Here is a 15,961-nt window from a genome sequence, read left to right on the forward strand (position 1 = left end):
CCTCTATGTCTCCACTTCAATGTCCCTTTATCAGCAAAGGTTTTCTAACAAGGTTCCTATTAAAAGCAACTTTCCGCTCCTTTCCCCTTACCTTTCTGTGTTACTGTTTTCATAGCATTTATCACTGTCTCTTTGCACAGCGGTGTTGGTGGTGGTCCTTTTCTATCCCATAGAATGTAAATGCTATTAAAATATGTTCACCTCTATTCCAGCCCCTGGGGCAGAGCCCACCCGGCACATGGAATTCCTTAATAAGTACTTGTAGCATATATAATTGAGAATACATAGATTTGCCTATTTCTTCTCATAGGAGAAAATAATACCTCACTGAGGTTTTCCAAAATTATACAATTTCTCTGCTTATCAAATGTGCAAGTGATACTCAGTCCCAGTGGACCCCTGACCTATCAGCAGCCCACTCTAGGGTACATCTGGCCATCAGCTCATATAGACAGCTGCTGCCCACCACCTGTCTACCCTTTGAACGCTTGGGCCTGAACTACTCATTCTAATCTGCTTCAGGAACATCTCCAGGCTAGTTTCTAACCTGATGCTTTTTACTCTCTCCCTTGCTCGCCTCAGATGTGACATTCAACCTTGCTTCTACAGCCCTTCCCTTGCATTTTCAGTTGTGTTCCGTAAATATCACCTCTTGTCCACGAATTTTCTGGAGCCCTCTATGCTGGTACATTTTAGTAGATTTGTCACTGATTCTTCCTTTCTTGGTCCTGTAATATGGACCTATCAAGAATGTGTAAAGGAGCTTGGTGCCGGCGCAGTGGCTCATGCTTGTAATTCCAGCAACTCAGGAGGATGAGTCAGGAGGATTGCGAGTTCAAAGCCAGCCTCAGCAATGGTGAGGTGTTTAGCAACTCAGTGAAACCCTGTGTCTAAATAAAATACAAACTAGGGCTGGGGATGTGGCTCGGTGGTTAAGTGCCCCTGAGTTCAATCCCCAGTATGAAGGGGTCAGGGAAGAATGTGTAATGGTAACTGGCTAAAAGAAGAATGTGAAACTTAGAAACTCAGTTTTCCTTTTCATTTTATCTGTAGTCACAATCTCTACCTGAGCTGAGGAGCTACTACCAGCAATACCATACCCAGCTTCATCACCACCAGGTGAAGTTTTTAATCTCCCCAGCAGTTAAGAATAGAGGTTCTTCCTATGTTCATATATGAATACACCACCAGTGAAACTCCATATTATGTACAACCACAAAAATGGATCCTAAGTTGTACTCCATGTATGTATGTCAAAATTTATTCTACTGTCATGCATATCTAAAAAGAACAAGAACAGCAACAACAAAAAGAATAGAGGTTCTGAAATTTTGGTCCCTGGACCAATCTTGTTAGGATGATAAAAAAAATAAAAAAAATAAAAAAAACAGAGAACTTGTAGCTCTGCCAAGTCTAGGACCTCATTCAGAAGCCTGGGTTTAACATCCACTGGCCCTGGGGAACCCAGTTCATTCTGAGTGCCTGCTGAAGTTTGAGCACCACAGGGCCAGAGAATGCCAGATGCTGGGCTGTGCTCCTGGCAATGTTAAGCAACCTCAGGGCCAGCGGGTGGACACGCAAAGCAACCCAGCCAAATGGGCATGGGGCTATGGTCTTCCCAAGATATTAAGTCCGTGGACCACTGTTAGGGCCTGCCTCCAGTCCAGAAGGAGCAGGCTGAGCATGACAATGACAGAAGAATCAAAATGAGAAGACACAGTTGCAGCAATAATCATATCCAAGTGGCTCTGATTGTGGGATGTCTGTAGCTAGTTAATAGTGGGACATTGGACAAGTCTCTTCTTTTGAATCTTACATTTCTTCAGATGTTCAAGTGAAAATCAAATTGCAGAAGAGGATGTGGAGATGCTAAGGTTATGAGAAAAGAAAAGCTGTCTAAAGTGTGCCAGTCCCAGTGTCAGGTCCTGGGAGAGGATGGAGCATATCCAGGGGCAGAGCTTATTTGCCATGTGAACTTCTGACCCACTCATCCTGGCAGCTCTGTGCAGGAGGCAAATAAAAGGTTTGCCTGCGCAAACAGAAAGAGCTGCGGCACCAGACCCTCCACAGCCCTTTGTGGTCTAAGCACATTTGCTGTGGGCACCCCCTCACCCTGCCTTCCCGGAGCCCCACTGAGCACATACAAAGGGGCTCTGTTCCCTGCCCACTTTGCAGAGCCTCGTGGTAATGTGTGCACAACGAGATTGTATAATAACAGCTACCATTTCCTGGTGCAAAGTACACACCAGGCACTCTGTTAAATGCTTTAAGGAACTGTTTCTTGTAAGACTCACAACTGTCCCCTGAGATAGATAAAAAATCTTCACCTTCCTTTTATAGATGAAGACAATGGAGCTCAGAGGAGTGGAGAAGGTGGTCAGGGTCACCTGGGGAGTGATACAGAACTGGCATTGGCCCAGTCTCTGATTTGACAATATAATCACCATGCCTCCCAAAGAGGATTTTTTTTATGGTAAAGGTAGGCTTTTGTTACTCTCTTAGCAAAGGAGAAATTACATAAAAAGATGAGAAAAGTTCAGAGAGATGCACTGGCTTAGTCAAGATAGTATGGAGGAGGCAGCAAGCCCCTATTCTGTTTCCACACTATGCTGCCCCTACTTCTTACTTCTTTGTCTGAACCTGGTCCAGACAAAGCCCCATTTCCTAAGAAGTGCCCCTCCTCAGGAAAAGGCTTTTGAGTGGCTATATTGTGTTGCAGCTAAAAGTCAGGATTCGGGAGTTCAACACACCTGTTTGAATCCCTGGCTCTGACCTTGAGCAAGTTATTTTCCTTCTTTAACCCCATTTTCTTTTAATTTTGATATGTACTACATACATAAAATTCAGTCTTTTTCAATTCATCTTTGATAAATATATACCACTGTCATGTACCTACCCACCTGGATGAAGGCATAGACCCCTTCAAATATCCCAGAGTTCCTTTATTGTCACCACCCCCGACCCGCCCTCAGCCCCTGGCAGTCAGTGGTCTGTTTGCAGTCCTGATGGTTTTGCCTTTTCTAGGACATTATATAAATGGAAACAGTAGGTAACCTTTTGAAGTCAACTTATTTCACTTAGCAAAATGCATTTGAGATACATCGTATTGTTGTGGACATAAGCAGCTCATTCCTTTTTTATTGCTCACCAGCAAAGATCTTAATGCAACAAAGCCCAATAGGAGCTGACCCACTTCACTGGAAATTTCTGCCAGGCTGAGAGCAGCACCTGTCGGGTTGTGGCTCACTATGTTTAAGACAGCACGATTGTCCTGGAGATGGTGGTAGCAAAGATCATGGAAGCAGAACTGAATCTTGGGTGCACAGACACATCCCTTGGAGACCTCCCACATGATCTGAGTGTCAGTTGGTGGGAGCTAGGAGCCCTGGGGTTTGGGCATTAACTTGCCAATAGGCAAGAGAATCCTGGGAGAGTCAAGTTATGGCAGTAAGGGTTAGAGCCAGAATCCAATTCCAGTGCTAGCTACTCTAAGTCCAATCTTCTTCCCAAGACTCCAGTAGCTTCAAACTGCATCCAGAGGAAAGCAAGCATTACTGAGCCTAGCCAAATCACTCTGAAGGCAGAGGGGAGGCTAACTGGCTGGGTGGAGAGCTTTGTGGAGAGGCCTGATGATAACAAAAGGCTTAGCAAGGATTTTCCTTGTGGCCTGCAGAGCCAGGACTAGGTCAAGAGCACTAAGGGGACCCCATCTCACACCCACTGAATCAGTATCTCTAAAGGCAGCCCCCCAGCATCTGTATTTTTTTTAACAAACTTATATAAACACGACTCCACTATGCAACCAGCATCAAAAATTGCTCTCAGGAAGAAATAAACACATCATTCTATCCCTAAGCAGTGGCAAGAACTGGGAAGAAGCACATTTCTAGATATTTTCCTGCATAGTTGCCTAATATCAATTCTTCACTTTTCCTCTTTTGGTGATAGTTCCACCAAAATCCTCTGCTCCTTAGTCATCTGCCACTCTAGACACATACAAGAATATATAGAGAACACAGATCCACCTGCTAAGTAAAAAAGCAAGACAGCTAGGCTCGAGCTCAACCCTCCAATGCTGCATTCCAGGGGTGATGGCCAGGAATTAGGTCCTCTGGGTCTCTTTTGCACCAACCCATGGAAACTTGGCAAATTAAATGTATGTTTTGGATATTCAGTGGTTTTACTCATGGAAATCCTGAATCCACGTGGATACTCTTTCCAGAGACAGATGGAGTTTCCTTTCAGAAAAATCTTGGCACCAATTTCTTCAGAACAATAACAAGTTACAGGCAGGACCTGAGGAGGCTCTGCGAAATTGGTAACGGGTACTGTGGTTCAGAAGTTGGCTAGCAAAGGGGAGGTGTTCCTGTTGACTTGTCCCTGTTCAACAGACTAGATGGCTCTGTTTCTGAGGGATTTCAAAGGGGAAAATCTCCTTTAAAGCAAACCTTCCTTGAAGAGAATTACTTTATTGACATGTAGGCATCCCTGTCCCAGAGGTTTATAAGAACTATAGGTGTCTAAGGTAAGGCAGTTTGATAGACAGTAACAAAAAAAAAAAAATCACCAAACAGCTCCAAAAAAAGGGAATACAGCTGGCCCTCCATATCTGTGGTCCTGCATTAATGGATTCAACCAACCACAGATCAAAAATCTGCCCCCCAAATTGTATCTTTACTGAACATGTACACACTTTTGTCTTCCCTAGACAACTTAGTATAAGAACAATTTGCATATCATTTACATTGCATTAGGTATTATAAGTAATCTAGAGATGATTTAACTTCCACAGGTCATGGCTGGGAATGTTGCTCAGTGGTACAGCATTTGCCTAGCGTGTGTGAGGTCCTGGGTTGCATGCCCAACTAACAAGAAACAGAAGAGAAAGAAACAACAAAGTCTACAGGAAGATGTGCATAGGATATCTGCACATAGATGCCATTTTATATATGGAACTTGAACATCCAAAGATTTTGGTAACTGTGGGAAGCCTGGAATCCATCCCCCAAAGATACTGAAGGTCGACTCTGAGTGAGAAGGATATAAAACATCTTACAGAATCTAAGCACAGATGGTACAGCTGGATCTCAAAAGGACTCAGAAAAGACTAGACCCAAGAACCAGAGTGGCATCGTGGAATGGAGCAGCTGCTCTCCTCCTGTCATCCTTCTCTACCCTCCCTCAGGCTCAAGGGCTCTTCTCTGTTTCTCCCTTCCTCAGTTGAAAGGTTTTTCCAGCCTCATATCCAAGCAAGTATCTGATGAGTCCAGTTTCATTCAGATGTCCATCCTTGGTCTCCAATCAAGTGGGTGGTCACCCCTGCTGATACTGTCTGACCCCAACTCCCACCATAGTTCATTGACTCAGGAATGGACAGTCTACACAGGTGTTCTGAAAAGAGTTGTTTTTCACACTTGTCTTCACCCTACCTTCCTTCACCTGCCAGTTTCTCCTTGTGTTTCCTGCCCTCGTGCCATCTTATCCCTGTCCTGTTTCTTTGTTGCACTGTGGCTTAGCAGGCCTGCATTTATTCAGCACATCCCTATCAAGGCCCCGGGAGAGACTGGTGGGGGACAAGTGCCATATGCAATCTCACGTGCTTTGCCTTCCAGCAGGGAAAACAGACACAAAAGAGCTGGTGGATGTGTTATCTCTGATCACAACTCTTCCCACTTTTGTTCCAAATTATATTCGGAATGGTCTATTTAAGATGGAAGGCGAGGGGTGAGGGGAGGAGGAAATGTGTGATAAACTCTCCTCCCATGTGTACACAGAATGCTTCAAGTTTTAAAAATCAGTCAGTAATAATCACATAACTAGACTGGCTGTGTGATCCAGATACCTGGGGTTTCTCCATTGGAGAGCTCTTCTCTCCCCTGGGGCCTGAGGGAAAATCCTCAGATGAGCCCCCTTTACTGAGCAGAGCCACCACTCAGATCCTTGTGGCAGGAAGCCACCCCACCATTCAAGCAGACAGAGGGCCTTCTATGCAAGGAAAATGCCCCTCCACCCATCTCATGTAGACCCCTGCCCTTCACAGCAATGGAACAGTCCACTGCTGGCCCTTGGGAGGGTTAGAGACTGTGGGGAACAGATCTAAGAGAAGTTGCTCCACTGCAAGAGGGTTTCTTTGGTGGTGTTTTTCCTTTCATTTTTTCTTCTTTTGCCATATTGGGGGAGTCCCTTTTCTTTTACCAATTAATTCACAAAATATTTCAAATATACTAAAAATAACAAAGCAGACATGCTCATGTACCCACATGCAGTAAATCCACTATGATGATTAAACAGATGTGAATATTTGGACTCTTTTTCTCAGTGTTTTCCCATAGTACATTCCCTTTCTTAAAGAAATAAAATGCCCTAATGCAACTACAGATGTCCCCCACATCTTCCCATATCCCACTCAGAGGCAACCCCCACATATCTGTAATTTTTGCTGAATGTGTAACATTCATAAATAATGTATGCTATTGTCTTGTGTTTTTAAAATATGTATATACATAGTATTCTGTACATTGCATTTTGCAAATTGCCTTTTCCATTCCACGTTATGTTGTTGAGATTTAGCAACGTTGTTGCCTATAAATATTGTTTATTATTTTTACTGCTGTGCGGTATTTTGTTGTTTGTAGGAATCCAGTTTCATCCATTCTCCTGCTGAAAAACACTGTTACGTAGTTCTCACATTTTTACTATTGCAATTATTGCTTCAATGAACATCTTTATACATGTTATCTTAGGCATGTTGTGAGGAGTTTCTGGAGGTTGGACAGCTAGATATGAAATTCCTGTGTGGCCACTAACTTTCTAGACAATTTCTGGCAATTGACAACTCTTCTGCTGGCACTTGCTCAACCTTGAGATGGGACCCATTTATGTCTTGGTGGACCCCTCATAAAGAAAATATAAGAACTTAGAATTTTAAAATGAGAATTCTGGAAAATACTTCTAATACCTAAAAGAAAAAAAAAAGTCCTTCATAAATGCAAAGCTTAGCCAGTGGTGATATGATGAAATTGTCAAGTTTTAGCATGTTCTTTACTCAAAAAATGACTGACCTGGCCCCTTTTATCTTTGTGCCCTTGGGACCCTCATTTCACAAAAGTCATCCAATCTGAATCTCTTTCTCCAACCAATCCCCAATACCACTGGATTTCTCTCACCCCTGCCCCAAGCTCTTTGGAGCCCAGACCATGTCTGGATCTGATTGGGGCCCATCTCTGCAGCTGGCCCAGTGCCTTTCCTGTCTGCTTGGGAGCATCTTGGGCTGTTGCTAGGACTGGCATGAAACTGGGTAGGGAAGGCACTTATATACCAGCTTGCAGAGTTGCTTTTTCCTTCCTTCCTTTCTTCCCTCCTTCCTTCCTTGGGAACTGCTGATACATTCCTACATTTAGAAATAAAAAATTTAGACTATTTTGTATGGTGGTCAGCCAGCACTTTGGGTAGCTCAGCAATGTCTGTGTAAGTTCAGACTGGACCTTATGGCGAAAGATCTGAGGCAGAAAATAGAAGTCTTATTTAGGGGGAATTCCCTGTCTTTTAAGCCAGCATGGAGAACTGGAAGCACACGTTATACTATGTAAATGTATGCTGCTGCCAATCCTCACTTGACCCTGAGTGTGTCCCCAGCCACACCCTCCAGAGCAGCTTTAACTTCTTAGAGACCCCTATGCCCAGGGGATAAGGTGTGCATCTGGAGACTCAGCTCTAGGTCCCTTTCATGGGCTCAGCCACCCAAAAAACTAACAAAGAGTCAAGCCAGGGTAGCCAAATACCCAGGAAACACAGTAGGAGTTGGTGGTTGGTTGAGGGAACTTTCCTTGGATTCAGGAGGGCCTGATGTGAGGCTCAACAGTTGAAGAGAGTGGCTGGAAATCCTTATTTGGCAAAAAGTTCTTCAAAGCACGGTGGTTCAAGGAGTAAATTCTCTGAGCACTAGTTTTGGAGTGGGCTATGCTTGGGGTCCACCTCTACCCTGCTGCTCACTGGCTCTTAGACTGACCACCTAACTTTTCTGAGTCTGAGCCCTCACCTATGAGATGGGTGAAGGTACCTCTCTCATAGAATTGTGGTGAGCCCAGTAGTAGATGCCAAGAAGGTCCATATGAGCTTTCTCCTCCATTAAAACTGCTGTGGACTCAGGTATTTGGTCCCCATACACATTTTCTATAAAGTCACCTATAGAAATTGCTCTTCTGATATGCCCAAGTCACCTCAGACACCTCTGAGCCAAGTGTGTAGAAGAATAGGGTGTCTTAAAGGTGAAGTCTCCAGAGCCAGATTCCTATGTTAAAATTCCCATTTAACCATGGGCTAGCTGTGGGCCCTTAGGGAAGTTTCCTCTTTTGTAAACCAGGAGTGAAAGTAGCTGCTCCAACCTTGGTCAGTTGTTGAGAATTCAAAGAGTTCATTCCTGCACCTGGCACATAGTTAGTACTGAGTAATATTATTGAAATATTGACATATCAGTAGCTGTTGATATAATAATCAGCCCATTCATGTCTTAGGGACCACGTGTGTATGACTGAGACACTGGTGTCACAAAGGTGAGTCAGTCCATACCTACAAGGAGCTCCTGGTTCCTGTGGATAAAGGGGCCAATAAATAGGCAACCTATGGCAAGTCAGGGTTGTGAAATGGAAACCCAGGGTGCTAGCCAACCTAGAGGAGAGATGGGGAGAGATGGGGAAAGCTTGGGAGACTCTGCATCTGGAGAGAGAGGGAGAAGTCCTATGAATAAGACAAAGTTCTGCATTAAGAGAGCTGACGCTTATATCCCATTACTGCGTGCCCCACACTTCTCTACGTGCATCATGTGTGTTATCTAGGGGGTGCACATACTACTTTATTTTACATTAGGCTAATAGGTTCACAGACAAATCTGGTTTTCCACAGCTCAGAGATGGCTGTAGGCATCTGGTTCTAATATTGCCATGTCTCCCCCTGGAAGAAATGCCAGCAAGCGTGGACATTCTGGCGACCGATTCGGGGAGCTACAAGTGAGTTATCCTTGCTGGAGCATGGCGTCGACCAATGCAGACAGACTAAAGTCAGCTTGTGATAGCTGCGGGGCAGGAATTCCATTCTGCAGGATTGTGCGCTGGGCAGAGGTTGTCCTGGAGACTTAAGACAGCAAGATGAGATTAAGGAAAGCTGTTGCAAGACCTGAGACCAGAGATGACAGTAACCTGGGATGTTGCGGGGACAGGGGTCTGCTGGAAAGGGGATGGCTTCCTGCAGAGTGGGTCTTCAAGGCCAAAGAGGCGGGCGTGGGGCGTGCGGTCACAGGCGTCCGGGCCGGCCAATCGCTGGGCGTCGGCTCCTCCCGCGGGGCGGGGGCCTGGTGGGCAGGCGGGGCGCCAGCTCGCTCCAGTACCATTGCTGCCGCATCCCCGCTGCGTGTCCGCACCAACCTCCTGGCAGCCGCACCACTCCGGCTCACGCAGCTCAGTGGCGGCCTCCCGGCCCCGCGCAAACAGATCCAGCCTCCATCGCATCTTGGTCCTGTCCGGGTGGGTGAGGGGCGGCGGCGGGAGTGGGGATGGCCAGGCTTGGTCTCGCCCGGGTGGGTGTGGGGCGGGGCGTGCGAATGGTCTAGACCCCAGGGGAGGAAGCTGACCTGTGCTCCCTGCCCACCCCAGAGGGAGACTGGGAGAGAACTGGGGCGGGAGTAGGGGTCCCGTCGTTTGAACTGCGCTCTGATCTAGTCCAGGAGAGGCCAGGGCTCGAAACTGGGACCGAGCTGGGGTGAGCCGAGACGGGGGCGGGGGACCCAGGTTCTTTCTCTCGGAAGAGGGAGCTAGCACCGGGGCGGCGAGTAGAGCTCTACGCCAGGTGCTAGAACCTGGGGTGCGGTGGGGATCGGGGCGCGAGGTGGCGACAGCACAGGGCGAGAGTGGGTGGGGGCGCCACTGTCCCAGAGGAGCTGCGTCTGAAAGGGGGCTAGGTTTCGTCCTATCTGGGGGCGGGGGCGGGAAGAGGGGCTCCCCGGACGGGCACGGCCGCGGGGCGGGGCTGGCGAGGGGGTGGTCCGCGTGCTCCTCTGACCGCGTTCCGCGACACACAGGCGGCGGCGGCTGGCTCAGAGCAGAGATGCAGCGGCTTGGGGGCACCCTGCTATGTCTGCTGCTTGCAGTGGCGGTCCCTACGGCCCCCGCACCCACTCCGACGGCGACTTCGGCTCCAATTGAGCCGGGCCCGGCTCTCAGCTACCCGCAGGAGGAGGCCACCCTCAACGAGATGTTCCGTGAGGTTGAGGAACTGATGGAGGACACGCAGCACAAACTGCGCAGCGCGGTGGAAGAGGTGGGTGCTCCCTGAGGGCGCTGGACTGAGGACTCTTGAAGCTGCGGGGAGTGGGCTTAGAGGAGGCAGGGCTCCAAACGCGGGCCGCTGCGCTGATCAGGAACCTGGCGATAGGCGAAGAGGCTCGAAAAGGCCTGTAACAGACACCGAGCTGCCTAGCGTGATCCTTACCTCCTCCCTGCTCTCTTGCTCTACCTTCCTGCCAGAACGTCTGGATCTGAGCCTGTCCTAGGAGTCTCCGCTAGACCCTACCTGGAGTAGCTGGGGTCACCACCTGACTGCAGGCTGCCTCCACCATGCCGCAGCAGTTGTCTTAAAGTATGCAGTACGCCTTCCCCTTCTGGAGGCGATGCTTGCAGGGCCCCTGGTGTTTTTCAGCGCTGTGGTTTTGTAGCGAGGCTCAGGCAGTTTCAGGCAGCTCCAAGTTCTAGCTTGTCTGTTGGGCTTTGAGCTTGTGTCATCTTCCCAAGATACAGGTAGGATGGGTGTGTGGGGACAAAAACACAAAGGGCCCTGAGCTTTGCTGGCAGTCTGTCTGGCCTGTCTTGCTTCCTTTAATGTATTGTGGGGAAGAAAAGGTGGAAATTCCCAGTCCCAGCTTTGAAAATTATCAGAAGGTGATGGATAAGAATGGCAACCTCATCTCCACCAAAGAGGGCTTTGAAGTCAGTCCTGGGCTCAGGTCTTCCTCTACCATTCACTGGTAGGGTGACATTGGGCAGATCATTTAACAAACTGAACCTCAGTTGTCTGTGAGAATTAGATGTCATGATGTTAATGTGGGCATCTTGGCAAATAATAGACATGTGCTCTATAGCCATTATCACATACTAAATACCCTAGCAGAACTTTGCTTCTTGCTAGGCAAGCCTGTTACTATTCGACTATTCTTCCTTTCCTAACCTTCCATATACAAACACAGGTGAATGGAATCTTGTTCTGTCCTCTATGGTGGGCCCCCAAGCATGGAGAAGGCTGCCTGGACCCTCCTTCTTGATCCAGGTGTGGGGAGCTGTCCCTGGTGCCTGGGAAGGTAGGCATGGTCACATGGGCCCAGCTCTGGCTGTAACCTATCTTTGGAGAGAAGCCAGCCATCCCAATGAAGGAGTCAGTGAGAGACCAGATGTTCAGGCTGGTGGGTCAGTCTTCCCCACATCCCTGCTATCTCCAGTGTGCCAGCTCCCTTAGGCACAGTCTTAAATGCTGGCTCCTGTGCATCTACTGGACAGACCCAGATCCCAAGACCCAGGGTTTTCTGTGTCTTCAGATTATAAAACAATTATGACATGGAACAATTAAAGGGTGAAAGGAGTCAGGTAGGCCAAAATGACTAATAATTCTACAACTCCAAATTAAACTGAGCTCATGATCCTTCTGGTTTCAGGGTGGGACATCTGCTTTTTTTTTAATCAAGGCTTTAAGGACCATCCCTCCTGCACACAGATTTCTGGTAATACTGACTAGGTCATTTCCATGTTTTTATTCAGTGGAAAAATGTTCATAATCATCGAATAAGTTTGCAGCATGGTTCTCTAATATTAACTCCTGATGAGGCCAAGTCCTCTTTGATATCTTCATTGATCCAGAGCAGTGTGGGGTCCAGAGGGACCTTAGTGCTGTGTCTTCTCCATGGGAGTCAACCACATGGGCTTTGCCAGGACTCCATCCTTTCTTCCTCCAGACATGGCTCTGCTTGAGTTGTACAGATTGGCAGGCTAAAATTTTCCACCAAAGGAGACATGACTGTAACATCTACTCCAGTCAGTGGTCATTTCCTGAAGAATGTCTTTGCAGGCTCTGAGGACAGGATGAGAGGTGGCAGGATTATGAAAGTAAGGACCATCCTCTCTGCATCCAGACCCAGCTCTGCTGCTTCTTAGTGGTGGGATCCAGGGTCTGAAATGGAGAAAATGCCCAACCCTAGGCTAAAGGAAGAATTAAAAGAGATTTTAAGTGAAACAAATTATCTGATCATCTAAAACGAGGATAAATAAAATAGATCTAAAACCAGTCTCTTCCTCATGAGGCTTATTGTAAGAATTATGAAAGATTGTCATTTGTCATCAAATAATGGGCATCATTATTGTTGTTTTAATAGTAGTGTATGAGTAATAGCAAAATACTATCAGTGTCTGATAGATTCTCAGTAGAACCTATCTTAGAAATATATTTTAAAAGGTCTTGGACTGGAGTTGTAGCTCAGTGGTAGAGTGCTTGCCTAGCATGCTCGAGGCCCTGGGTTTTATCCCTAGCACTCCAAAAAAAAGAAAGAAAAAGAAAAATATGAAATATTAAAAATCAATCCTAAAATATTAAAAAATATTTTTAAGAATATATATCTTAATATCTTTAAAATATTTTTTAAATATTCAAAAATAAAATTGAATAATTCTCAAATACTTTTTGTTGTTTTGTTTTTCAGTACTAGGGAATAAACCTAGAGCCTCATGCATGCTAGGCAAGCCTGTTACTATTCGACTATATCCTTAGCTCAGAAAATAATAAATCTTAAGTGGATTGTGGCTATTGGTTGTTTTTTAGTTTGTTTTTTAAAGAAACTACCAGAAAGCCCCTTAAATCCCATGAACACTGGATTTGTTACTTAGTTGTTCTCCCAGGGAAGAAACAGAAAGGACCTGGATTGGATGCATTAATTGTTTACATAGTTGCATCATGAATCTGCTTTCAAGTAACTTCCTGGCGTTTTAAATAGTCCAGCTGCCTCTAGCTGTTGATGATTCTTAAGGGAAAACACAAAGTAGTTCTCCTTGTAGCATCATTATTTGGAGAAACAAGTCTTCTTATGACTTCCATCTGGGAAGTTCCTATTTTCCTGTCTTACTGTATATATTACTAATATATGTATTTTAAGGATAAAACCACTCCATATCTCCTGCCCGCATGGCCACATCTGTAACTGGTATGTTTTCAAGTGTTCTTATTGCTTCACAGCCCGAGGGAGAGCCCCAATACCAAGCCTGGGTTTTTTGTTTTTTTTTTTTTTTTTTTTTGTCCAGTTTTGCCTACTTAACTGACACAGATTCAACCATCTGTAAATGCCAGTTTTTTAGTTGTAGATGGACACAATACCTTTATTTATTTTTATGTGGTGCTGAGGATCGAACCCAGTGTCTCACATGTGCAAGGCATGCGCTCTACCACTGAGCCACAACCCCAGCCCCTGTAAATGCCATTTTTAACAACACTCACATTCCTCCTCTATGAAACAACTATTGCTTCAGGCTTAGGTTTCTCTTGCTAGTGGCAGTAATGGTTGTGGTTGAAATTTCCATTGTAAACTGTACTTTTCGTTCATGGTGCCATTAAATAACTGTTAGCTCGGTCTGTTGAAACAACCACTAGCTGAGAGGGAAGGTTTTATGAAAAGACTGTCAGCTCAGCCCACAGCAAACTCAAGATTTGGGAACTTGTCAATTATTTGCAAGCCAAGCTGTATGATTCAGATTCCAGTGGGAATCTAAAAAACATTAAAATATTCCTTTCTCCTTCTGGGTATATCCTCTCTGGCATCTTAAGGCTCCTTCTCTTTTCAGCTATATCTTTTCCATCACTAAATATGCCAGAGTCTCTTGCTTAGGGGAGGAAAAAAAGAGTCGTTTCTTGCCCATCTTATCTCCCTCCCTAGCTATCTCTTTTCTATTTCTTCTGCACTTTTTTAGGCAACTCTTCACACACATCATATCTACTGCCTGCTCCTCCCATTCCTGGCAGAGGAATTTCTTCTGAAGCTGCTCACAGGCCAGTGTGACAAAAGCAGCTACATATTACATATTTGCCACGTGAGAGCTACTGTACCAGTACTTAGATTTCATGATCCTTCATAACTACATCTACTCAACAGAATAGGATCATCCTCGTTTTACAGATATGGAAACTGAGGTTTGGAGAGATGTGGTGTCTTGCCCAATGTCACATGGCTACTTTGGAGCAGAGGTGAACTTGAATGCACCTTGTCCAGTTCAAGATCTCTGACATTACTGCTGCCTAACAATGCTGGAGACAACTATTTGCTTAGTCCTGTAGCCATCTCTCCGTGGCTTGGTCCTTCTAGACTTATTAGGATTCTTTACAAGCCCTTCTGCAGATAGAGCTCCCTTCTTCTAGACCTGATTCTAGCCAGTGCCTTGACTCCACTTTCTTCCTTTCCTGGTTTTTGTATTTTTTCCCCAACTAGTCTGGAACTTGCTGTAGCTCCCCATTGCCTGAAGCACAAGTTCTTAGGTGGGGGCAGCTGAAGAGGAAGGGACTCCTCCGAATCATCTTAGAAACTCATTGATATCTGGGTCCCATCTCCAGAAATTACAATTTTTCAGGTCTGGGAAGGGACCCACTTATGCATGTTTGTTTGCTTTTTTGTATTTTGATCTAAACTTTTCCACATTTTTAATTGGTGTATTGTAGTTGTACAGGTATGCCTGTTTTTAAAAGTTTGGGGAATGGCTCCAATGTACCCATTTGGTTTAGAGCCACGCCAGCATCCTGTGCCTTAATGCTGCTCCGTGGATCTGCCTGTGGACCCCTCTTTACTTCATCAGCCACCACTTTCTCCTGTGCCCACCAGGCTGTCCAGCCGCCTCAGCTTAGCCTGTGCTGTCTGCAGCACTTTCACACCTCTCCTGTCCAAATCCTACTCACTCTTTGAAACCAGTCCAATCACGCCTACTCCTCCTGGAAGCCTTGCTTCTCCTTTCTCTGGACCCCTGACTTGCTTGCAGAACCACACAAGAGGGAGGGCACATAATCTGGAGTCAAACAGAACTGAGTTCTAATTCAAGATATGCCACTTCCTAAGGATGGGATGATTTCTCTGAACCTCATTTTTTCTCCCTGCATCATGGGGGTAAACAACACCACCCTCACAGGGTCCCTGTGAATGTTGGCCTGTTCAGGGTATCTGGTGCCATGGCTCAGACATGGCCAATACCCCCCATACGTGGAGGTGGTTATTACGACAATTGTTATGATGGAGCCAGCAATCGAGTGTCAGCCGTCTCTGCATCATCTCAGTGTTCTTGCAGGCACCCCAGGTTCTGCTCTGATTAGTTGAACTTTGGTTCCCAGCAGACCTCTTTTTGTGTCTAGTCCAGCTTTGCAAATCTGGTTAGGGGGGGTAGGAAAAGAGGGGTTCCTCCAGTACTTAAGGAAAAAGAGTATAGATTTTTTTAGTAGGAAAATATTTTTTGAGGATTAGCTTTAAGGAATAAAAATAGCCCAGAGTCATGGAGAGCAGTATTGGAAGGTTGCCCCCGTCCACCAGAAAGTCTCATTGTGACTATCATTTGATATCCTAGAGAGAGTGTCTGATTGGTCCTTGATATGTGGCCTGCCTTTAGGCCCAGTCATCTGTGAATGGGTCACCTTGTCAACTGACCACTTGTCAGGCAGGGCTGGGGCAGGGTGATAAATCTGGAAGGGAAAGTTGAGTACAGGCATGTGTTAACTGTTTTACCTGATAGAGATGTCATGGAGGCTCAGGAGACTGGAGGATTTGATGACATGACCTTGGAAATGTGATACCAGAGGACAACTAAATGTTCAGGAAGAGCCAGAGGGAGTCGTGGATCCTGGGGAATTAGTCAGCTCTCCCCCTGCAAGGGCATCCTATGTGGATACTCAAGAGATGTGGGCC

At 46.1% G+C, this 15,961-nt stretch overlaps 1 protein-coding gene across 1 annotated transcript in view; it reads left to right on the plus strand.

The window, feature by feature from the left end:
- The first annotated feature begins 9,438 nt into the window (after positions 1-9,438).
- The window catches only part of Dkk3 (dickkopf Wnt signaling pathway inhibitor 3), a 47,650-nt gene continuing 41,127 nt past the window's right edge, over positions 9,439-15,961 (plus strand). The window contains exons 1-2 of the mRNA XM_026395899.2: positions 9,439-9,518; positions 10,073-10,311. Of these exons, the coding sequence (XP_026251684.1) occupies positions 10,099-10,311 (213 nt within the window). The 5' untranslated portion in view covers positions 9,439-9,518; positions 10,073-10,098. The remainder of the gene's footprint in view (positions 9,519-10,072; positions 10,312-15,961) is intronic.

The sequence above is a fragment of the Urocitellus parryii genome, chromosome 4 (genome assembly GCF_045843805.1).
Source record: "Urocitellus parryii isolate mUroPar1 chromosome 4, mUroPar1.hap1, whole genome shotgun sequence".
In the NCBI taxonomy this organism is placed as follows: Eukaryota; Metazoa; Chordata; class Mammalia; order Rodentia; family Sciuridae; genus Urocitellus; species Urocitellus parryii.